Here is a 25515-nt window from a genome sequence, read left to right on the forward strand (position 1 = left end):
CCTCAATAATCAGTCACTATGTTTCCATGCACAGTTAAAATATTAAACCTTTTTCAGGTTGACCTATTGCATCACAGACCAAACCTCCCATCCATGTATTTTAAAAAAATCTAACTCTTTCAGCTGACACAGCATGAACTGTGTCTCCTCGTCCGTCCAAAAAGTCACGGCTCTGGATGTAGATTTCTCCATGTTGTTACCAGCTTCTTCTTCTCTTACACATTTAATGCTATTGGACTTCTGGGTCAAAGCCCGGACGGAAACTGTGGAGCATGCTCAGAGCGCCTTGGCCAGTTTGGGTCTGATTGACTGTATACACGCAGGAGGCACATGATCTGGGTGTGTTAGTCCGACTTTGAGAAATTCAGTTTAGTACGACTTCAGTCAGACCAACATGTTCACATGGATTTTAAAAGTCCAGCTTTAGTCGGACTGACACAATAAACAGATTCTCTCTAATGTCACTGTAAATCATACACTAAGTATGGAACTAACTATCCCTTCAAGTTATTTTAGGCCCCGTCACTGCACATGCAAGCTGAACTGACAACTGATGATGACATCAGTCTTTGTTTTAGATTTGATGTCTCTAAATTGATTCAGTTGCTTGTGAAGTTACAGTTAAGGATCGTTGACTGCTCCATGAAGCAGCACTGGGATCCCAGTCAGTGGAACTTGACAGGACTGGAAGTGAAGGTCATTAGTGTGTGGAGGTGGGATAATTGGGCTCTTTGATGTTTGACTTTCCCAAACTCACAGCTCAGACAAACACGATGTCTCAGCTACCTGCTGAGTGTGCTGCTGCGCCTTATATTACAGTATAACGATGATCAAAAGGGGATGCTGAAGGTGAGATAAGTGTGCTCCTTCCTTTCCCACACTGACAGCTCCCTCGATCGTCTCTCCACATTCACGCCTCTGACAGACAGACACACGTCACAGTGACCTGTGAAGTGTGTCCTTTACAGCGTCCTGTACAACAGGAAGAGGACCTCCTACCTGAGAGGTGAGCCAAACATCACCACACATCAAAAAGAGAAGCAATGGAAAGAAAAAGGCAGCTGACATTCACAGCGGTGTGTCGAAGTGTGCCGACACATCACCTTGGCTCTGGTCAACACATTTGTGCCTGAACGGACGAGTCTGTCTTCAGTGTGTGGACACAGGCTTTTAAACCCCATCACCTTAAAACACACTGACAGGTACTGCTGGTAATGTGTGCAGAATCACACCTGGAATCATGTTTGAGTGTGTGTGACTGTAAAACTCACCGCATTTCCTTGTTCGTCCACTGAATTGTTGCCTGAAAGAGACAGAAACACAACAGTTTATCCCCCGTGTGGAAACAGCTTCTCTGAAGGTTCACAGGAAAAAACAACTTGTAACCAACGAGTTGTGACGACTGCGAGTGTTTTCAGTGTGACGCAACAAAATGTTCAAGGTTTTACAAACAGCCGCCAGAACACGACCACAGACGAGACGGGTGTGACGTTTTGACAACATGTTATGTGTGTGACCCACCGCTAGGATATTCAGAAAGTAGCTGCTAGCAGTTAGCAGCTAACTCAAAGACAGAGAACAGCAGCCAATATTGTCAACAAAAATTGGGTCTGGGAGCTCCTTACTCTCCAATCAGAGGATGACATTAGCCGCCATATAACAGGGATGGTAAATGATTGTTATTGACATGTTAATGCCATCGTTACTGTTTATAAAGCACTGCTCACATGTATGTTATATGCAACACTAGAGGCCAACACTGTTGATGATGCCGTCGTTGCTTGGTTCTGTGTAAAAATACAAAGGAGGCTTGCGGGTACGGACAAAACAGAGCAGTACTGCCGGAGATCGTGGAAACAGTGTATCATAATTCAAGTGAGATACGACTGTAGGAGAGGATGACGAAATTTAATAATGGCAGTACGGAGAGAATATGTAATTAAGTGAAAATAATTCTCCATCCACATGTCAGGATGTATATAATGGTCGCACAGACTATAAACCTTCATTTAAAAAAGGTACAATAATACAACCTCCTTCACGTCACCTTTTTTGTAGCTGTGTTTAACTTTTGACTCCGCTCTCTAGCGCCATCTATTGGCTGTCTTTATAACAACATAAAGGATGCATGGAATAATAAGGGCAGTGACATTTTATGATGTTCAAAACGCATGCATCTATTTTCGTACAAAAACGAGCCTTAAGGGGGGGGTCACAGTTCGGTGCACTCGTGTTGAGTTCACAAGCTCAATATCTACCTGCAAACTTTCAGCTGTATGTCGTTAGCAACATTTGCTAAGGTTAGCATAAAAAGCTGATTAGCATGCGAGTCAGTTACACTATATTGAGCTCAAATGAAATGCTAGAACTGGAGCACCCACCTGCCGGTTCCTGGTCAACTACAACAGCAATCCTAACCACCAAAACTGACCTTTGGGTGAAATGTAACCTGTCCCCAGGAGGATTGTGTCAGTCTATGACACTTAAAACACTGTCTGTTTGAAGTGAATGAAAAGAAAAGGATCCTTATGTAATTGTTTTTTGCCCCCACTGTACCAACTTAAGGGATACGATGCATTAAAGATACTCCAAGAAATGACATCTGCACAACATCTGCACTAGCAGGCCGTTTCTATGGCAAACTTTGAGTTTAAGTCGAGTAAGACAAAACATTTGAGGATTTTTTTCAGAACTTCTGATGGGCATTTTTTAACTCTTTAAAAAACATTTTCATCTAAGTGTTTCATGTGGGGAAAAAGTAGTCAATAGATTAATCACCACTGAATTCATCAGTGACTGCAGCTGCAATAGTGACACAAAAAAACTGCAATTACAAGAGACAACAGATGAGTTTCCAAACTCTTCCTAAAAAGTCACATGAAACATTCTCAGCCCTTTCAGTTGTTTGTTTCATCAGTATTTCTGCAGTTTCATCACAGTATTAAGAGCCTGCAGGGAACAGGTCAGAGAGGAGAGATTAAATTCCTTTGCAACAATAACACCTGTAAATATTACCTGCACCTCACCCAAAAGTTTTGACGACAGAAAAAAAGTATTTCACAAACCTATCTGCAGGAAAACCACATAGAAGTACAAATAGTAGATGTGCATATTTTCCGGTTATTTTCAGGTTACAATCCAGAATCTCCAGAATATCTCCACGATGCAGAAACGTGATTTATTCCCAAATTATAAAAGAGCATATTCCAATTTAGTATTCCACAACAGAATTATTCCATGAGAGATGACATGACAGGAAAAGTGGGAGAAAATAATAGTTAAAAAGATGGTTAGAGTGGAGTCTCACACTTTCAAAGCTTCCACAGTAGCTTCTGAAATCATATAAATAAAAAAAATAAAACATCTATATCCATCTTCTGCCTGCTGTGAGCACCGTGCCATCATCACTCCTTAGGACGGAAAATAAACCAACAGTGCCGAGTGCTTCATCTGGTAACACCTCCGTTAACTTCAGAAAAACAGCAAATAAAAAAGGGGACAAGCAGGAAAATCCAAATGTGGCGTCATCCCAGAATAAAAAATGAAAACTTCAGGGTCTCTAAAAAGCCTGAAGATCAAAAAATAACAACATAAGAGACCCAGCAGATGCTCTGTTGAGGTGAACTGACTGACTGCTGCTGAAGGCTAACACTTCCTCTGAGCTCCTCCTGTCGTTTCGCCAAGAAGATTTCTCCAACTCATCTTCGCTTCAGAGTCAAACTCCAAATAATCCGAGCTACTGGCTGCTCTGCCTCACAGGAAGTTCAAATCTAAACCTGATCCTCTTCGCTCTTTCTTACATCAGCTGTTTCCTCTGCTGCTGAGTGGAAACTAAAGCGGCTGCATCACACTTGACAAACTGATGAATTAAACCTCTTTATTGCTCTCAGCCTGACTCTTCTCTGGAGACAAGCTGCTCACCTCCAACTGACAGCTGCTAGCTCCACCCGTCTGTGGGCTGTCCTTCTAAACAGGATGCTGAGCGTGATAAACCAATCACACCCAATGTTTACAACATCTTCTTTCCCCTCACTGGTGGTGAGGGTGGGGAGGGGGCTTCAGTTTGGCCAACTGCATGTAGTTTTACCTTGCAGAGTAGGCCTGAAACTGATGGTTATTTTGACTAACGATGAATGATTTTCTCAACTCATTAATCAATCAATCAATTTTATTTAAAAAATGTAAAAATTGGTTGGTGTATAATGTGTCACAAACAAGCAATGTTGCTCATTAGAGTTTTCAAGATCCCAAAGTGACGTCTTCAAATAGGATTTGGATATGACGATAAACAAAAAATTAATTTCTACACTTTTTCCAAGCAAAAACCAAGAAATCACCACAAAAATACATTTCTGCAAACCAGTGATAAGTTTGCACATTATTTTGTAGCGTATACGTTAAAACTGTACGTTTCAACAATGCTGTGTATAACATGTGGTTAGGTTTATGTACAAAAAACACGTTTTAGCTTAAATTACCTGGGACTATCCCTGGCAAGAAACACGGTCGGTCAGAAACACAGGGCACTATCCAGGCTGAAAATGCAATAATGTCTTGGTAAAAAACAGTCGGTTTTCGTGACACTATCCTGGCAGGAAACACAGCCATGTCTTGGTTAAAAAACTGCTGTTTGTGGCATTATCCCAGCAGGCAATGCAGACACATCTGGGTAAAAAAGAACCACTTTTGGTGGCTAAAAAGCTGCTGAACAGACAGCATTGATTCACTAAATCACAACTGGTTTTATTCCAAGTGGAATAGAATATGAATATGGGGGTAAAAGCATTAAAATCTGTTGTTTTAAATTCATCTGTACAGGAACATAATCCTGGTTACTCTGGATTATGAACATGTTCCACTGTGGACTGTCTTCACTGAGAACCAGGATTGCCACAATGATTCTTTCACATATTTGTTAATCAAGGAATCATTAAATCTGGAAGATGTTTTTGAATTTACAGTCTTATACAACAGATAAAAGCAGAAAATCCAGGAACAACAAGATCACGTCTGGTGATTCAGCTTGATTACTCAACTATTTGAACAATCCAAATTGAGAGACTGAAAATAATGCAACGTGTGACACTGTGCTGTGATTGTTGTACCAAACTCGGAACAACTGCAGATGCTGAGACACATGAACCTGACTCCACTTTGCGTACATTAGTCTTGAACCGTTTCAGACGACCTGTTTCAAGATCAGTCCTGGATTAAATGAAGTGCTGGATATATCCAGTCAGTGTGGGCTGCAGATAAAACCTGTTTAACTTAATGATAATCACAAGCTGTGGCGTCACTCCAAGGTCACCAGCGTTAGGCGTTTGTGGTGAATCACAGCAGTGACTGCACAGACAAACTGACAGCGTTTAATTGACCTGCAATGACTCCTCTGTTTGCACAATTCTAGGTCACACAAGCAGCATGTTTTGGAGTAAGACAGCACATTAGTCTCTGGACAACATCAGTCCACCCCAGATTAGTATACCTGAATATTTTTAGGGTTTTTTGAGTGTTTTCGGACAAAATAATCAGAGACTTGTCTGATGAGCAGTTCTGGGTAAACGCCTTTTAAAATGACCATACTCTTTTTACAGGTTTCAGACACTCAATAGTTTCCACGCTCACCGAACACGTAGACTATGCCGACTGCGCCTCCAACTCCCATGAGCCCCGCCAACCGTAGCACCATCTTCTTAGCGTAGGCAGTGTTTTCCTTCTGCTTCTTGTCGTCTTGTTCTTTCTCCTTCTCACCCTCCCCTCCCTCAGGAGGAGGCTGGCCCTGGACACAAACAAAAATTAAAATGTGAGAATCATTCATGACTATAACAACAGATACAGATCCTGGACTTTAGCCTGAGCTGTTAGCCTGTTACCCGATAACCGATCAGATCATCACCTTATCCTTGCAAGTAGGGCTCCAACTAACAACTAGTTTCATTAGAGATTAATCTGTCAGTTATTTTGAGATTAACCAATGAACCTTTCAGTATATAAACAAATCCTTAATTCTTTTGTTTTGTAAAACCACCACGCAAAACTCTGCAAGTTAAAGTAACACCAGACAATTCAGCCCAGTCACCACAAGCAGGGTTTCCCACATATCCATTTATTTGTGGCATCATGCCACGATTAAAACATCTGCCACTATGTATTGATTTTCTATTTTTGTAGTTGGACTGGTTATTAGGAGTGCTGCTGGTACCATTTGGTTATTCATTCATGCACACTCTTGCAGCACAGAGCAAACTCTGGTCGCAGATGGAGGAGCAGAACATCAGGTGCAGTCCAAGTGAAATTTTCATTGTGCTTTCACTCACAAACAGCTGCTCCTCGAATCAAATCGATCTGATCTGATGTGATGTGATCAAATCAAACTGGAAGGACACAAAGTCCAACAGTTTAAGAACAACGTTTCTCAATACACAACTGTGATGAATTTAGGAATCTCACCATCTACAAACCATAATATCATTAAGAGATTCAGAGAACCCAGAGAAATCGCTGCCAGTAAGGTGCAAGGCTGAAAACCAGCACTGAATGCCGGTGACCTTTGACCTGTCAGTCTGCGCTGCATTACAATCTGACACAACTGAATAAAGGATCTTACTACATGAGCTCAGGAACATTTTGGAAAACCACTGTCAGTAAACACATCGGGCTAAAGAGGGAAAGGACCCTCCAGATTGTTACCAGCTCAAAGTTCAAAGCATCAGTGATGATATGGAGGTGTGTTAGTGCACATGGCATCATGGGTAATTTCACATCTGTGAAGGCACCATGAATGCCGAAAGGTACATACAGGTTTTGGAGCAACATGCTGCCATCCACACGACATATTTTTCAGGGACGTCCCTGCTTATACCAGCGAGACAATGAGACGCATTCTGCTCGTGTCCCAACAGCGTGGCTTGGCAGTAAAAGAGTGCAGGTACCAGACTGACCTGTCTGCAGTCCACACCTGACTCCCACTGAACATGTGTGGAACATTATGAAGCACAAAATATTATTATTGGGCAACTGAGGTCGTATATCAAGCAAGAATGAGGAGAAGACTTTGAAAACTTCAGTTACCACATGCTTACTGAGTGTTGCTCAAAGAAAAAATGATGTCACACTGATGTAATTTTTCTGGAACGTGTTGCAGGCATCAAATTCAGAATGAGTGTATATTTACGAAAAAGAACAATGAAACTCATCAGTTTTAACATTATATATATTGTCTTTGTACTGTACTGAGTTGAATATAGGTTGGGCGGCTGTGGCTCAGAGGTAGAGCGGGTCGTCCACTAATTGGAAGATTGCCAGTTTGATCCCCGGTTCCTTCAGGCTGCATGTCAAAGTATCCTTGGGCAAGATACTGAACCTCAAATTGCTCCTGAATGGGTCAATGTGACATGAGGTGTAAAAGAGCTTTGACCAAGTGCAGTCCAAAAAGGATTTGTGAATCCCATTTACTTAAATTTTACACAGCATCCCAACTTTTTTGGAACTGGCGCTGTATTTCCAAATGGAGTGCTTCAGGTTAGGTGGGGACACTGACTAAATGGAAGTTTGATTTATTAAATTCTTCTTCTTCTTCTTCTTCTTCTTCTTCTTCTTCTAAGGTCCAAACTATTTTAAATATTTAAAAAAAAATAAATTTGGTACCTGGCTCAAATTGTTTGTATCTTTGTCAAGGCAGTTCTTATGGAAAGACAGAGGTAAACCATCAACATAACATCTGATTGCATACATCAGACGGTATTGTTGCGGTCATCTTTTTACCTTTCCCCATGCTGCACAGTCACACATGGTGCCTGTGCTGCAGATTTGGGTTTCCGGGAAGGCTAACTGACGGCGGGGAGGAGAGGACGAGACAGGGGGAGGGGATGGGGGTCTGCTCTGACCTTCAAACCAAACAAACCTTGGCATGTCAACGCCATTTATCTAGCAGCTGCTACAGATGAAATCAAGCTTTAGCTCAGTGTGTCTGTGAGGAGCTGATATAAGCAGGGACTTTAATGTTACAGATGATGGCACAGGTTAAACTGATGCTATGCTAACTTAACAAACCACAGTAACACTGCACACATTATTTAACTGATCATTTTGTTGGGAAGGTACCGACTGGCCCCAGGTGATGACTGTTAAACTCATGTGTCACTGACAGGCGTCACAGAGCAACAGTCTCAGTAAAAACGCATGCTAACATTAGCCGGCTAACCTGTTAGCGTCCCTAATCTCAGGTTCATTCATTCAGCAGACACGCAGTCTGGAGCCGAAACGTAATATATCTGACGCCGACATGTATCGTGATAAATAACACACGATAAATAATCCTCACTATCTATCTCTCTGTGGTTATTCAGATAAACATTTACATGTAAATTAGCTTCCAGCTTAACGTGAGGCTGGAAATGTCAGAGATGTTGCTTCGATTTGGTTTACATGGACAACTCGTGTGGGCGGGGTCTTACGGCCGGATCCACGGGCTGCAGTGTAATCGTTCTCCCCGCAAACAGTGCTGATATGGTAACCAAATCAAGCGCACATAAGCAGGCTAACCGTCCCACCTGACTCTGCTGCTGCTGCTGGAGCCTCTCCTGGAGGATAGCCTGAGCCAGTCCGCCCGTCGCGCTGCCCGTTCCGGCCGGCGACTTGTCCGTGGAGAGTGTCCGGACGATATCCACCACAGCCGGGGAGGAGGCACCCACCGCCCCGCTCCTGAGCCTCAGCAGGGCCCGGCTCGCTCGCACACACATGGGGAACACAGGAGTAGCCGACATGTTGGATAGTAGCGCTAGCTGCCCGGCGAACGTATGTGAAAAGGACAAAAGCACCTGATTGGCTCAGGACGGTTTGAGTGACAGGCGGAAGGAGCGCTCAGAGCAGCGATGGGCCACATGGAGAGGGAGGAGGGCGGGCGCAACAGCGTCCGGTCCAATCAGAAGCAAGAGAGAGTCTGACCTTCGACTGTGACAGAAAACTGCCATGATGGTTGATGACAACATGCCCAAAGTATGGTCCATTACATCACCTGTAACACAAAAACTGTCAGCTTATTGATTAACATACGGTATAAACACATATACTGTATGTTTCTATATTATATTATATTATATTATATTATATTATATTATATTAAACTACACTTTATTACAATAAAATGGCCAAATTATGCATCACCTGTGAAAGAAAAACTGTCAGCTTACGCATTATAATATAACATCATTTACGTTTTATTTATTTAAATATATTCTATCATAACCACCTTTATTGGCCAATTATGTGTTCACATCCAAGGAATCTGATTGTTTTTTTCTCTTTTTTTTTTTTTTTGCATATACTGTACGTATCTATTTTATAATATACTACACTTTATTTAATTATACCCATGCTATCCTGTTTTTATATTTACTTTTCTATTTTACCTCATGTTACATTGCTGTATGATACTATGCATCCTTTCACCTTATGCTTTTGTAATTAACCCTATTATACTATATCATGATAGTATGTTACTGATTTTTAATATGTCCCTTGAATGGGCAGGTACATATAAATGTTTTGGAAAATTAATGAATTGCTATTTTCTAATGTATACAGGCCACAGTGAAACATATTCACAATTTTTATTTTTTAAATATGACCTTTATTTTCCAAATTACAAATTGTATCTCCCGAGACCTATCAGCCATTTAGAGTAAACATTTTCCCACCTCTTTAAATACGCCATGTGCATACTTTGAAAACATATTAATTATCTACTTTCTTTCATGTTGTGTGTGTGCGAGTGATAGAGAGAGAAAGAGAGATAGAAATACAAGGGTTGATCAGGTATTATTGTAGACACACACATGCAATGAAATATGCACAGTGAAACCACCACATCTTTTACATAAACATTTTCAGTTCTTCTATCTTCCCTCATTCACTCTGCTTTGCTCTCTCCTCACAGGAGCTAGCATTCATTGCAATCCTCATCTTCCTCACTAGTTCCCTCCTCTCAATCTGAACTGTCAGGGAGCAATACAATAAGTTTCACACGTTTATATTATTGATTATCTGTAGAGAATAGGCCTTAAAACACGAGCATATCTGTGACCGGGGCAATGTATCCTCCAGTATACAGACATTCAAGGCCTGATAATCACAGTTTTAAAAATGCAATTCATTAATTTACACACAGAACATGTTAAAATTATCCTTCAAGCCAATTTTCTAAAACAAAATCCCCCTAAAATTTAATAAACATGAAGAAACAACAACAGCATGTACATAATGGTTAATGTCTTTGATAGCATCATTCTGGATTTATACAAATGATCAGTATATTTTTGAATGACGGCATGAAGCTCCATGAGTCGCTGACACATCCCCGTCAGCGGACTGTGCCACCCAGGAGCAGGGACCGTTCAAGGGATATTTATATCACTATACTAATTCAGACATATTTGAAGCACCATTACTTAACCACATCATCAGTCTGGTGTGCACTGTGAAGTTAGACCTACTGACTGTGCTGTTATTAATCACACCACTGTCTCTTTATCTTGCAATATTTGTTTCCATCTACTCTTTTCTAATTTAAATATATATATGAACAAACTGTACAAATATTCTTGTGTCTGCCTTCATGCTTTTTACACCTGACTGCCATTTAAAATCATCTGTCTACACCGCCCCCAGTGGTCACAGGGTATAATCACACCCATTTCAAAAGATGTCAAAGGATGACATTACACACCTTGGCCACCAGAGAGTATTGTACGCACATGGATATATACACACTAACCGCTTGGTGACCACTTCCAAAGCTGACTGGGTTAGTGCTACAGTCAGTCTCAATGAAATTTATATTTTCTGTACAGTCAGGTAAACATGACCAGGAGCTCTTCATTTCTCATCTTGTCTGATACTCTATGACTATAATACTCTATAATATATTTATCCCACATAAAATTAGCAGTTATAATGCTCAGCTATTTGAAGAAATTAAATCTCACCAGCTGTTTGACTACTTGACACCTGAGGCTGCACTGCCCAGCAGACGTCATCCTAAGGTTATCATTTTCATTACAGTTGTTCCCTAAAGGTGTTCAGGCACCAACTCTAGAAGTTTTTTGTCTGTTTGTTGGTTAGTTAAATCCATAATGCGACAACAACTGTTGCCTAGAAACCTTGCAAACCATGTAAAAGACAAGAAGCCCCTGTAAAAATCAGCCAAGTCTGCAAAAGAAAATGTTGACATTGTACGTTTCTGCAAACCATAGAAATGTTAGATTTGTATGTTTTATATGTAGGCTATCATATCAACATCTCTAAAGTGACGTAGTACATGAGCTGACTGTCATCGGGAGATCAGGCGGTGGAGATAGTGGATTGTGTGACACTTAGGCGAGATGCCTGCCGAGCTGTAGACCACCGTTCAAGACCAACAACAACAAAAGTGGCTGTGTTTCAGTTTCTCCTAGCGGTTTTTCTAGCAGCTTTGTTGCCACAGAATATGTTGTTTTGGCAACCTATGGCGAATTTTACAGCAGCCTTTTAGCTGTGCAACTTTTTTTCTTTTTTTGTAGCAACCTGTCGCTGTTTTTCCAGCGGCTATTATGCCACCAAACTTTTTTTTTTTTTTCCGATCCATCACTGTTTTTCCAGCATCTTTTGTTACCATTAAACTTTTTTTTGTGACCCTTCACTGTTTTTCCAGCGGCCTTTTAGTCACAAATTTTTGTTTTGTTTTGTTTTTGTAGCAACCCCTTGCAGCTTGTCCCAAGGCTTTTTTGGTAGTGACCCATGGCTGTTTATCCAGCATCTTTTTAGCCCAGCAAACATGTTTTTGTTTGTTTGGTTTTTTTTGCCATTTGTTGTTGTTTTGCCAGTGGCCTTTTAGTTGCAAAACTTTTGTTGTTGTTTTGTAGCAACTCATCACTGTTTTTCCAGCATCTTTTTAGCCCAGCAAACATGTTTTTGTTTGCTTGTTTTTTGCGATTTGTCAGTGTTTTGCCAGTGGCCTTTTAGTCGCAAAACTTTTGTTGCTGTTGTTGTTTTTTTGTAGCAACTCGTAACTGTTTTTCCAGCATCTTTTTAGCCCAGCCAACATATTTTTGTTTGTTTGGGTTTTTTTTGCAATTTGTCGTTGTTTTGCCAGTGGTCTTTTAGTCGCAAAACTTTTGTTGTTGTTGTTGTTGTTGTTGTTGTTTTTGTAGCAACTCGTCACTGTTTTTCCAGCATCTTTTCAGCCACCAAACTTTTTTTTGTTTTGGTAGTGACCCATTGCTGTTTCAGCATCTTTTTTGGCCACTTAACATGTTTTCTTGTTATTGTTGCTGTTGTTTTGCGACCTGTTGCTGGTTTTCCAGCAGCTTTTTAGTCACAAAATATGAGTGGTTTTAGGCATCTCGTCACTGTTTTTTCACTGGGGAAAGTGCCATGGAAAAGTCTTCGTTGTTGTTTTATTAAGATATCACTGTGTTTCCTGCTGGGATAGTGCTATGAAAAGTGGTTGTCTCTAACTGAGACATCACTGCTTTTCCAGCAGACTTGTACCCCTTAATTGGGTATTTTAAGCCAAAGCATAATATTATCCTAACCCCAAGTGGTTTTTGTGCCTAAACCTATTTAACACAGCGATATCATATCTGCTACATAATAACACACAAATGTAACATATCTGAGGTTTACAGAAATGTACAATACTAACAGGGCATTGTATGGCATTGTAATGCCACCATGGTGTTGTACCAACCAAATCCGGCGATTTGGTCGGCAAAAATATGCCCCAGCTTACTGAGGAGCTGATGTACACTGTTTTAATGATGACATATTTTGGACACACATTCACTAACAACCTCTGCCATTATTAGTCAAGCAGGGTTTTAGTTTTACAAACTGAACTGATCACTACTTTCCTTTTGTGCATCTGACAGGAGTGATCTGTAGAGGAGCAGAGTCACTCCACTCAGCACTGGGTCGGAATAACGGGTAGATCCTGGTCTTTCCTGGGTTGTAACCTCTGAATGCTAATAAATTACCCAGAAATGTCCCACTTGCTGTAAAGGCACATTCTGTAAAGGAGTAGATCACAGCCCTCGTATCCACGTCGTAGAAAGAAACCAACCCTCCTTCATAATCCACAAACACCCCAAGGTTCTGGAGCTGTTGAGACAAGGAAAGCTTGACGGGAGGATTTGCATTAGCCTGGCAGTTTCCCCAATAGGACCCCAGTGTCCAGCATCCCTTTTCAGGGCTGAGGGACAAACCAGCACCCTTCCTGTTGACTGACTCTCTTGCCACTCCGACTTCCCATCCTGTTTGCCCTGTGAGCATTACTTCATAGTAAAACTTGCCGGAGGAAAACCCCTCATTTCCAAGGACAAAATGGAATGAGTCAAACCTTGTGGGGTTGTCAGGGACTCTCCTCTTGGTGCCTCCATCTCTCACTTGTTTCCTGTCCCCAGAGACAATTAGGGAGGGGTGTGCTGTGTCGGGGTCCAGAGTCACTTCTATTGCATATTGCTCCTGGATTTTCCCAAGCTCATCGTCAAATGCATTCACTGCTTGGGTTTTCATCGGTTCCTCAACTGTCTCGTCTTTATCCACCAGATTGACTTCCTGGATAACGTTCTCCATCTGTTCATTCAGCATGTCCTCCATCTTGGCTATCACACTCCACAAAGCCTCTGCCTGCAGGAAGCGTTGGACTCTGGCTGTAATGCGGAGTGTTGTGTTTGAAGGTGGGGAGAAAGATGGGAGGTCCTGGAGGAGTCTAAAGTTGTCCTCGCATGATGAAAGCTCCTCCAGCTTGGTACTCATCTGATGGTTCTCTGCAATCTCCAGCTGTAGTTGTCTGATGAGTGCTTCGGCATGCTGCTCTGCTGCTTTCTGCTTCTCCTCCAACAGCTCAATCAGCTTCACCTTTTTGGTTTCAATCGAGGCCGCCAGAAGAGCGAAGGCTTTGACAGTTTCCACCTTCACTTTCTCCACTTCCTGCCGACCTTGCATCATTGAGTTTTGAATCCTCTTGGTCGTGTTGCATTTCTCGCTTAGAGTGTGCTTGACTTGCCTTTTCAGAAACTTCAGCATAGTTTTCCTCTCCTTGAACTCCTCCTCTAAAGAGATGGCGCTATGCATCACATGGTCGTCTCTCAAGCATATGAGGCAAACACAGCTCTGGTCTTTCTTGCAGTAAAACTCCATCACCTTGTTGTGTTTCTTGCACACTCTGTCCTCGAGGGTCTTCACAGGGTTGATCAGCTCGTGCCACTTTAAGGCCTGAGTGTGATGTGGCTCCAGGTGAGCACTGCAGTAAGACACCAAACAGACCAGGCAGGATTTCACAGCCTTACGCTTTATCCCATGACAGACATCACAGGGCACATCCCCGGGCCCGGCAGTGGAACTACTGTCATCACCTGCAACTTTCTTCATCTTGAAAAGCTCCACCATGTCTCTGAACTCTGTGTTGACTTGCAGCTCGGGGACATTGTAGAAATTCTCCTTGCACAGTGGACACTCACTGCAGTTTCTGGAAGCCCAGTAGCTTGTGATGCAGCCCTTGCAGTAGTTGTGTCCGCAGGGAGTGGAGACGGGCTCATTGAAAACATCCAGACAGATTGAGCACAAAAATTGCTCTTCGGATGGGGAAATGTTGGCTGAGGCCATTTTATCTGGAGGAGAGAAGAAAAAGAAAAGGAGAAGGGTAGAAGGATGAAATGATAAAACAAACTGAAGTTAACAGGTAGACTAAACAGGTGCTTCTTAATGCTGCAATCACTACGAGGATTCTTCCGAACCCACTGACTCTGCAGCAAGTTGAGCTATCCACCATGAATTTCCCGGAAATTTCCCGGAAATGTTTTACATACTCAGACATACTGATCTACCCACCCGGTATTTTACACTGAGGAAAGTAAAGAAAGAGCTAAAGTCCATAAGGTCAGATTATTTTTCTCTTTAGCAGAAACGTTTCCTGATGATTTTTGTCATTGGTCACTGCAACACGTTAAGTATGCTCTGTTCTTCCAGCATTGGATTGTGTTGTTAATGTGCTAACTGGCTAACTAGCATCATGACGGTCTCCCAGCCTCTCACGCAGGTGCAGAACGTACGTGCTGTTGGCCTGGTTGGTTTTTGCCGTCAGTGTCTGAAACTGAAATCATTGACAACATGGCGGGATTTGACAACTTCAGAATGAGAACGGGCTATCTTAAACATGTATAGGGTGACCATATTTTGATTTCCAAAAAAGAGGACACTCGGCCGGCCACGAGCTACCCGATACGAGCCCGACGGGTCCCAACGATAGGCCTAAAATGTATAAATTGTATTCGTGCTCGGGTTGGATTCGGTCAGCTTTCAGTGAAAATGTAGTGTAAAAATAAATAAAATCCTATTGTCTGTCCTGTTTATTGCTTGGGCACTGTTATTTACGTGACAACACCTGAACACAACACACACACATTGGCTGTTTGTTTCTACCTCTCCCCTCGCTGGAAGCCTCGGACCTCCCACCGCCCGCCTCCCGTCTCAAACACGGAGGTCTCCCTCTCTGTGGAGCAGCCACTGCGCACGCCCAGCCTGTTAAATAGCCTGTAACCATGACAACTGTGTGACACAAACTCAGTGCTTTAGTCATTAAATAATGTCGGGCTCGGTTCGGTTTCGGACATAACAAAACGGAATGACTGTCGGGTTCGGACAGAAATATGCGGCCCGTGCTGCACTGTAACACACACACACACACACACACACACACACACACACACACACACAAGGAAAACCGGACATTATCATCAATTTATAAAAACCCCCCGGATGCCCCGGACAGGACGTGAAAAGTGGACATGTCCGAGCAGCGGACCTCTTCGTTTCAATTCTAGTCAATGTGTGAGCTTCCACCGGCTGCATCTCCGTCACAGCTGCGGCGCTCCGGAGCCCTCCGCAACAGATACGCAGGACTTCTATTTTTGCCGGACGCCGGAGCACAACGCAGCAATTCAGCATGGAGCAGATCGTGCAGGGCAGGAAGTCGTGCACAGAAACAAAATAAAACATCTGGTTAATTTTCAAAATAAAATACACAGTGTTCACGGCGGATCATATTTCCCTGCACTACACCTTCCATGGATGAGGAGATGTTAATCATGGAGGTGCACCCAGATGTCTTCCTACTACTCCTCTGGTTTTGTGCTTCTGTTTATAGAAACTACATCTTGTTATATCGCGCGATTATGCGTGAATACACGAGATCTCGTGGGTCCTCGTGACTCCCGCTGTCCGGCGGAGCTGCACCGCTCCGCACAGCAAACACAGCTGGTGGGTGTTGATGGACGGCGGAGCATGCAGCAGATAGCCAGCGCTGCCGTTCCACAACGGACACGCATCCAGTGAAATTCTGGCGTAAGACATTACTGCATTTCCAGCGGGGATTGTGCCTCCAAACTGGGTATTTTAAGCCAAAAGCCTAACCCTAACCCCATGACCTTTTATTCACCATAACCAAGAGGTTTAATTTCACTCAGAACCACAAATGTCTCCTTCATGGTGCTAGAGGAAAAGTCGGGGTGGGGGGTCACCAACGACCATGCCTCCAGTATATGCTGTTTTGGAAATGAAGCTCTAGCTAAAGTTCAGTCAGGAAGGCTGTACTTTTGCCAACCTGGTCACACTCCGTAGTCATAAAAGTCCGGCACTTGGTCAGTGACGACATTATTATTGGACATATCGCAATATCTTAATTTGGCACAAATGTCCACGTTGACTCAACAATGAACTAAATAGATTTTTGTGGTCAAAGGTCACTGTGACGTTGCATCTGTCTCATTCTTGTGAACACAATATCTCAAGAATACCTTGAGAGAGTTTACTTCAATATTGGCACAAACATCATATTTGAGTGAAGGATGAACTGATTAGCCTTTGGTGGTCAAAAGTTAGGGTCAACACCGTCCATTGCATTCTGGTGAATTGGACATCTCAGAGACAAAAAGAGTCTTACTCCAAAGTCACTGAAATCCAGCGGTTGGTTGGTAACTTTCGGCATTAGACACTGACAAAGAAAGCCGTCCTTTCCAACGGCGTGATACGCAGCCAGGTGCTGTTATTCTTTAATGGTACCTGGTGTCAAGAGGAAACACAGTGGACAACAACAAAAATTAAGTGGGCAAAAGTCCGAGTAGGGTGGGTGGGACGGGTAGTGGATGGGTCCCACAACCAACGACTTTCCCCCGGGACACTGGTGTTTACTTCCTGTAAGACTGTAAAGCCAAACCCTGTTCTTTTTTTTCTGAACCCCACCCATGTGCAAGTGTTGGCAAAGTATAACCATGTGCGTTTGCTGTTGAAGGAAAGAAAAAGTCTGTCTGCGGTGTTGTGCCTTACATGCACTAATGTATGCAAACTACATTTCCTGTGAAAACAGACAATGCATGTAACAGGCTGAAGTTGACACGGCGTCCCAGTCCGAGTAGGCTTTATTTCAAATTGTATTAATCTTTTACTCCGTAGACTACACCTGTAATTTGTATTTGCATCATCCTGGTCTCTCCTGATTAAAATGCTGAAAGTCTAACACATAGAACAGCCCAGGACTCTTATCAGTCCAACATCTCTCACACACACACACACACACACACACACTGGCAGTTAGAAATCCCCAGTTATATCTTTGTCTCTCATTAATGTCAGTTCAGTGCAGATAACTTACTGAAACTGCAGAGTCATACTTGAGAAGGCAGAGCAGAAAACACGGACTGGATTGTTTCGTGCTGAACAATGTGAAGTCACATTTATTCACCACAGTTCGTCTCACAGTGTACACTGATCCATGTGCCTCTCTGCTTGTCACATTCATCGTGAATTTGTCAAAATAACAAATTACTTAAAAATGAAAATGCACGTGAGGAACAATAAGAGCATTTTCATATTGTTAATAGGTAATACATATACTGCGTGTGTCACCGGGACACAGGGAGAATCTTTACATTCTCACAGTGAGTATTTTTACTTTACTTTTGTGCTCTTACAGTGACCAAGCATCCACTTTATATTCCTGGCTACATACCAGAGCTGATGCTGATGAAAGTGAAACTGGTACGTCACAGTGAAAATGAAATCAAATGAATTTAAATATAAAATCAGATAAGGCAACAAAATCAAAGCTCACCTGTTCAGAGGTCACGGCTGTTTTCACTCAGTGGAAGAACAGGAAAATCAGCTGCAGACAAATCATCTGTTTCACTTTCATTTCCTGAGAGCAGAAACACACACCTCTGGGTGTGTGTTTGTGTGTGTGTGGGTGTGTGTTTGTGTGTGTGGGTGTGTGTTTGTGTGTGTTTATGCCTCCACTCCTACTTTAATGAGGGCCCACTTGACCTTTAGACCCTGAGAGTGAGGACATTTTTGAAAAGTGAGTTGACATTTAGACAGAGAGGACATGTTTGGAAAGTTATTATTGTTATTTTTTATTTAGCTTCACAAAAATTAAGAAGAATTTTTGAAACATGAAGAGATCACTTCCACTTTAAGGAAGTTGAGTACAGACTTCTGAAAAGAGTCAACATTTTTGGAAAGCAATGTTCTTCTAAGATGGCGAATGTTAAGATAGAAAAAAATATATAATTTTTGATTCATAACTATTTTTCTTCTGAAAATTCAAAACATTTTGGAAAGTGTTGTGGTTTTGGTAAAGTTAAATATTTAAAAAGACAATTAATTAATTTGAAACATAAAACATTTCAATTTCGATTTGAAAAACAATCTATGAGAATTCATGGTCTATCATTTTAAAAACTAAATGTTTCTTACCTTTCAAAAAAATGTCTTCACTTGCTAAAAAAAAAAAACCCTGCTTCCCCAAAATGTCCCTGATTTTTGAAAACTTAATTCACTTTGAAAAATTGTTCTGAATTTCCATTTTTTAAATCATTATTTTTATTTTATTTTTTCTTTGGACCTCACATTTTTAGAAGCTGGGAACATTTGGGAGTAAGGACATTTTTATGAAGTTGAGGGGGGATCTTTGAGAGTGAGGAAATTTTGAAAAGTGAGGAAGTGGAGACTTTTTGACATGAGAACGTTTGGAACGGTAGGAAATGTTTTTAAAATGTAACTTTTTAAAAACAAAGTAGGAAAATGAATTTAAGTTATGCTGTTATTTTTATTTTAACTTTATTTTTTGAAAAAAAAAAAAATTTAATTACATGTTAATTTACTCATTTATTTATTTGGGAAATTCAGAACTATTTCCAAAAGTGAAGGCATTTTGAAAACTGAGGATATTTTGGATTGTGGGTTTGAGAAAGTCTTTTGAAAGAGAAACTTAAAAAAAAATAATAAAAAAAATCTGGGGACTTTTTAGACAGTGGGGACATTTTGAAAATTTTCAAATAAAAAATGTAAATTCAGAACCATTTTTAAAAGTAAATAACTTTTTAAAATGACAACATTTCTGGAAAGAATGGACCTTTTTTTCATAGTGAGAATTTGTGGAAAGGTAGTGATTGTTTTTAAAATGTTATTTTTTAAATCTAGCTCTTTTTTTATTTTAACTTTAATTTAAACGTTATTAATTTATTTGTTTATTCATGTATTTATCTATTTTGTAAATTTAGAACTATTTCTAAAAGTGAAGGCATTTTGGAAAGTGTTGTGGTTTGAGGGACGTGGGGACATTTTTGGAGAGTGGGTACTTTTAGACAGTGAGGACATTTTTGAAAGTTAAAATAAAATAAAAAATCAATTCAACTGTATTTCAAAACCAATCCTGAAAGTGAGTGCATTTTGAAAATTGACGATATTTTGAAAAGTGTTAGAAACGTTTTGGAAAATGGGTATGCCTTCTTTTTAGACAGTGAGGACATTTTTGAAAGTTAAAATAAAAACATTTAAATTCTAAACAGGTTTTAAAAGTGAATTCATTTTTCAAGTGAGAACATTTTTGGGAAAAGGGGACTTTTTTGGATAGCGAGAGTTTATGGAGAGACAGAAAACCTTTTGTGAATGTAACCTTTAAAAAAATCAGTTATTGTTTTGAAAGTTCATCACATTGTGGGAAAGTCGGGACATATTTGCAGTGTAGGAGAATAAAATGTCTCTAATTGTTTCAGTCCCCATAGCTATGAGGTTTATCATGACTCTTTTTTAATGCAGGCATTATTTGTGTTGTCGGTCCGTTTAAGCTCCTCTGTATTCGTTGAATCGATGCGTGACGTGAAGCCTGAGCATCATGACTTTAATGAAAGCAGGGAGGAGGGAGGAGGGAGGGAGGGGGTGTTGGAGCCAGCAGAGAGCGAGCACAGCATCAGTGTTGTTCCTGCCGTGGACCAGAGAGGAGAGAGACCCATCACAGAACAACCAGCGGCTTGTTTTCAGGTAAAAACACCTTCAGCTGCAGCTTTTAACGACACGTGTCTGTTCTTCATGATGATCGTTATCAGTGTGTTTGTGTGTGGTGATGATGATGATGATGATGATGAGGCAGAGGCAGAGAGATGGAGGGGGAGAGGGGCGCTGTTCAAAACAACACCTCCGAAATAAACCTGCGTTTCATCTCCCACACTCACACTGACGGGTCAGACTCTGAAGAAACGAGCATGCTGTGTGTTTAATATCTAGATGAAATTAAGATTCACAGCTTCGTGTGTTTTTATGCGTGTGCGTGTTTTCATTGTCTGTCATCGGGGCGTTTTTTCCCCATCCTGCCCTTCACTACGCACATTGGCACAAAGCACAACCCGGAGCTGTAGCTGCAGTTTGTATCTGCTGTGTCTGGGTTTGATCGCATCATAAACATCAGCTGGTGTGTCTGAAGCTGTGCAGAACAAACTGTCTGCTGCCTCTGATCGGGCTTTTATGATATTTGGTGTCTCCGCTTTGGTTTGTTGTAAAATGGAGGCTGCATGGATGGAGGAGGAGGAGGAGGAGGAGGATGCTGCCATGGCCTCCCTCCGCCTCACTCCCACAACCTGCTGGTGTACACATCACATGGTATTCCTACACCCTCCAAATCATCCGAAATAGAGCCATTAAGCGGTGGTATTGTGTAAGTGTGTAACAGTAGGGGTGTGTGTCAGGCTCAGAGCTTAATGCTGGTTATTACGATGGTTTCCATCTCGGCCAGTATTCCCACTGGGACTCATGTATGAGACATGTGATCCAGTCTCTATAAGCACAGGCCTGATTCAGTACAATCCATGTACTATCTATGCTGAGTCCACAGAGCTGCCAATAACATCATTTACAGATGATCATAATGTCAATCATTCACATGTTTCATACTTGGCAGTATCCTTTCATATCATATTCCTCAACTGATGCAACAAACAAACATTTATTTGGAGACAACAATGGTAGCCTGTGTAGAAATGTAATCAAACTGTTGTACTGATTTAATCAAAATGCAGTAATTATTATATTATGATTATTGAAAGCAAAAGCACCGGCAGCACGGTGGTGCAGTGGTTAGCACTGTCGCCTCACAGCAAGAGGGTTCCCAGTACAGACCCCAGGGTTTCTCCACACAGAGGGGGTGGGGGAACCCTTTGTGTGGAGTTTACATGTTCTCCCAACTCATCCTCACTGCGACCTCGTCACATGTCCACGTTTGGTCATGGACTTTCCACGTCCACATATGATGTCCAAGGTACCCTGGGTGTGTTGGTTGTTGACGTTCTGGGACGCCGTGTCAACTTCAGCCTGTTACATGCATTGTCTGTTTTCAAAATACACTTCTGTTTTCACAGGAAATGTACAGTTTGCATACAGTCTCTTTCAAAATAAAAGCACTACGTCGTTACAACACTGCAAATTATTATTTTTTTCCTTCAACAACAAATGCACATGGTTGAGTTTAGGTAAAAAGAACAGGGTTTGGCTTTACAGTCTTACAGGAAGCAAACACTGGACCTTTTTAGACAGGAACTGTGCAAATCTGCAGGAAAGCCCAATCAGAGTTTTTTCAGCATTGGCAGTATAAAAACAAAATCGGGGAGTGCAGCAAAATGCCGCCTACCTACTTTTGTTTATACAGAATGTGCCTTTTTCGGGGCAATGGGGGGCGTGAGCAAGTAACAAAACGTGTAGCTCAGCGTGTGACGTAAACAGTGACGTGGGAGGGAAGCCGCGGCTGGTCAGTCCTTCGGCGATTCTCTCATAAGTCGGCCCGTTCTTCACCGTCCCCGTCATCTGACGGTTAATGGCCTCTTCGTTTGCGAGGACAAGGAGGGCGCGCAATTCCTTGTCTCCCCAGTTGCTCATCTTTACAGTGTCTGTCAGGTTTGTGTTTCCCTCTTGCTACTAGCTGCTCGCTAATTCCTGCTATCAGCTGTTTCCTGTTTATCCACCGCCAGTGGCTCACACGTGCGGTGTCATCAACAGCTCCTCCCACAAGTCATCAACAGCTCCTCCCACAAGTCATCAACAGCCCCTGCTGTAGCAGAAGGCCGCCTCGGTCTGTTTAAACTAAAAGGGTTCCACCAATATGTCTACCCTACGAGGCGGAAAATTGGGCACCTTGGATCAACTCACCAATCTGGCTCTGTGTGTCTAAACGCTCACAGCTTGCTGGCAAAACGACCCATCATTCGCCGAAAATCTGGCAGTGTAAAAGGGGCTACCGGCTTCCTGGGTGACGTCGATGGTTGTTGCACTCCAGTCACAATTTTGCCGCCCTAACTTGAATCCTTCTCCTGCTGTGTTTCCCTCTGACGCCTCCAGGTGCTGTCAAAATATTACACACACACTGTGCATCTTTTTCATTTGTTTTATTCTGAAAAATTAAAAAAAATATATTTGTTCCTACCCGCGTGTATTTCATTTTGCATGTTATTCTATAGAAAATACGTTAAAACTTTAGGTTTCATCAATGCAGTGGCAAACGTGGTTAGGTTTAGGCACAAAAAAGACTTGTTTATGGTTAGGAAAAGAAAACAGGTTGCTAAAAACACCAACGTTTGGTGGCTCAAAGCTGCAGGAAACACAACGAAGACTCGCTAAAAATAACACGTTTTGTTTGTTGGTCTTGAGCAATGATCTGCAGCTTGGCAGGCGTCTCCACCAGCTGTCACTCCATCCACCACCCCCTCCTCCTGATGACAGTCAGCTCATGTACTACGTCACTTTAGAAACTTTGATATGATTCGTATGAAACAAATTTAACATGTTTGTGGATGGCAGAAATGTACAATGCAAACATTTGTCGTCTGGCGACTGGGCTGCCACCACGGCTCTGTCACTGTTTTTTTGGTGGTCTAAAAACGGGGAAAATGCACTTGTCAGTATGTCAGAGAACAAAAGAAGAGGTGGAGTCAGAGTGATGTAACAGCAGCAAGAAAAACACACAATTTCTTACGCGTCAATTAAAGCCCAACATACAGTATATATTGTCTGATCAGCTGATAACAGACACGGAACTGAAGAACAGAAATGCCAAAGATTTGTTTTGAAATGTTTTTATTTTGTCACAACTGTAAAATGTCCTGCAAAGTATATTTCTCAGTTGCAAATATATATATATATAATATCTAAAAAACAACAAGCAAAAACCACATCAACAATGTGTATAAATGTTCTGCAAAGTAAATATGTTATCATCAGATTTAAATAGTCAAATATTAGTTTTGGTATCAGCCTCAGAAACAATGCATCATTCAGACTTTACTCTTTAATTTTCTAACATGAATTATTGTGCTCATTCTGCAGCCCTGGTGTCTGTGTGCATGCTGTCATGTGTGAGTCCGTGCTGACTCACACGGCCGTGTTGCGTAACCTTTGTCGTGGCCTCGGCTGAGTCCTGTTTCAGATGGTAATCACCGCTCGGTTGTGTTCAGGCAGGACTCAACCAGCTGAGGCTGCAGCCGGCGTTACATAAACCTCATCACAGACACACAGACAGAATTCACCATTCAGCGTCACGACAGGAAGTTTTCATCAGAGCGTTCATGCTGGACGGGAAGCTGAGGAGCACACGTGTTGTCGTCACGTGATCACTACATTGTTACTCTGTCTTGAGGAGCTGCAGTGTTTTTTATTCTCAGACAAACTGAAACCAACACTGAACATTTGCTGCTTGACAACTTGACTGGGGCGGCACGGTGGTGTGGTGGTTAGCACTCTCGCCTCACAGCAAGAGGGTTGCCGGTTCGATCCCGGGCGTGGGAGCCCTTCTGTGTGGAGTTTGCATGTTCTCCCTGTGTCAGCGTGGGTTCTCTCCGGGCACTCCGGCTTCCTCCCACAGTCCAAAGACATGCAGATTGGGGACTAGGTTAATTGATAACTCTAAATTGTCCGTAGGTGTGAATGTGAGCGTGAATGGTTGTCTGTCTCTATGTGTCAGCCCTGCGATAGTCTGGCGACCTGTCCAGGGTGTACCCTGCCTCTCGCCTGATGTCAGCTGGGATAGGCTCCAGCCCCCCCGCGACCCTCAAGAGGATGAAGCGGTTAGAAGATGAATGAATGAATGAACAACTTGACTGCTGATTTCTTCTCTGCTCCGATCGCCTCTCATGACACGAGTCGTCATTCCCAACTCAGTCTGATGTTTTTCTCTGAGACACAATGAATTTTTTGACCGCCATTTCATCAGCTAGGTGACTAAGCCTGCCTGTCTTTGTCTGACTGGCCAGAGATGGTACTTATCAGATAAAGTAGCACCTGCGAACAATCTCTTCTCATTCTGAAGTCGTCAAATAACGCTGTTTGATTAGTGATTTCCACGTCACACACCAATGAGAAAAGCCGTCCTGTAGCGGTGCTGTGATACCCAGCTGGGCGGTGTGTGTTTATAACTTCACCAGACGGTGTCAGTTTGAAATGCTGTTGGAAAACAATGTGATTTTAGGAGCTGGAAAGTCCTTGTTCAGCGGACGGGAGGGGAGGTGGATGGTTCCAATAAACGGTCCAGAAGTTCAAACATTTATATTTGTATTCTAGATCTAAGCAGCTAGCTAACATTAGCTCAGTTGGATCACCAGCAACCTGTTTTATACATCGAGGAACTTCTACAAAAAAAATGAGCTGCTTGGCAACCAGACCAGGCCTCTAATTGAGACAGGCCTTAATTTGTTAAAATGTGTAGCCACACCAGGCTAGTAAACTTTTATTTTACATTTGATTATGACTCTTGCATTAATGCACTGGTTGAGGTGAAGGTCATTGTAAACTATTAACTAATGTTAATTATTCCTCTGTACTGCAGATAGCTGTGGCCCGAGGCATTATGTTTTCGGGTTTTCCATCCGTCCATCTTTGTGAATGCGATATCTCAAGAACACCTCAAGGGAATTTTTTCAAATTCGGAACAAATGTCCACTTGGACATTTTAGGAAATTATTAGATTTTGGTGGTGACATCATAATGGCAACATTTTTCTGACCATTACTCAGCGTCATATCTCAGGAACAGAAGGGGAGACATTTGGTCAGATACTGAATTGGTGACTCTGATCTTGAAACTGTGCTGATTGTATAGATCTTCTGTGTGTGAAGCATCCATGTTTTCACTGACATGGATGGGGACTATAAGCGAAACTTGACTGGT

The 25515-nt window shown here is 42.1% G+C and overlaps 3 protein-coding genes across 6 annotated transcripts in view; 1 reads left to right on the top strand and 2 right to left on the bottom strand.

Moving 5' to 3' along the window:
- The window catches only part of timm50 (translocase of inner mitochondrial membrane 50 homolog (S. cerevisiae)), a 55219-nt gene extending 46412 nt beyond the window's left edge, over positions 1-8807 (bottom strand). Inside the window, exons 1-3 of the mRNA XM_049576258.1 lie at positions 8553-8807; positions 5626-5779; positions 1272-1303 (exon numbers count right to left, since the gene is read on the bottom strand). Of these exons, the coding sequence (XP_049432215.1) occupies positions 1272-1303; positions 5626-5779; positions 8553-8765 (399 nt within the window). The 5' untranslated portion in view covers positions 8766-8807. The remainder of the gene's footprint in view (positions 1-1271; positions 1304-5625; positions 5780-8552) is intronic.
- An 855-nt stretch (positions 8808-9662) lies between these two features.
- On the bottom strand, positions 9663-18212 carry LOC125888724 (E3 ubiquitin-protein ligase TRIM21-like). Of its 2 annotated transcripts, none has more exons than XM_049576255.1 (2): positions 18146-18212; positions 9663-14648 (listed from the first exon to the last, which is right to left on the bottom strand). In XM_049576255.1, exon 2 carries the CDS (start codon positions 14641-14643, stop codon positions 12883-12885), a length of 1761 nt encoding a protein of 586 aa, XP_049432212.1. In that variant the 5' UTR covers positions 14644-14648; positions 18146-18212; the 3' UTR covers positions 9663-12882. The 2 variants fall into 2 exon arrangements, with proteins under 2 accessions (XP_049432212.1, XP_049432213.1); XM_049576256.1 differs by lacking the exon at positions 18146-18212 and adding an exon at positions 15460-15499.
- A 2026-nt stretch (positions 18213-20238) lies between these two features.
- Positions 20239-25515, top strand: part of clip3 (CAP-GLY domain containing linker protein 3) — a 31393-nt gene continuing 26116 nt past the window's right edge. For all 3 annotated transcript variants that reach the window (XR_007449359.1, XR_007449360.1, XM_049576249.1), the window contains exon 1: positions 20239-20352. The gene's annotated coding sequence lies outside the window, so the exon portion shown is untranslated. The remainder of the gene's footprint in view (positions 20353-25515) is intronic.

The sequence above is a fragment of the Epinephelus fuscoguttatus genome, linkage group LG5 (genome assembly GCF_011397635.1).
Source record: "Epinephelus fuscoguttatus linkage group LG5, E.fuscoguttatus.final_Chr_v1".
NCBI classification, from domain to species: Eukaryota; Metazoa; Chordata; class Actinopteri; order Perciformes; family Serranidae; genus Epinephelus; species Epinephelus fuscoguttatus.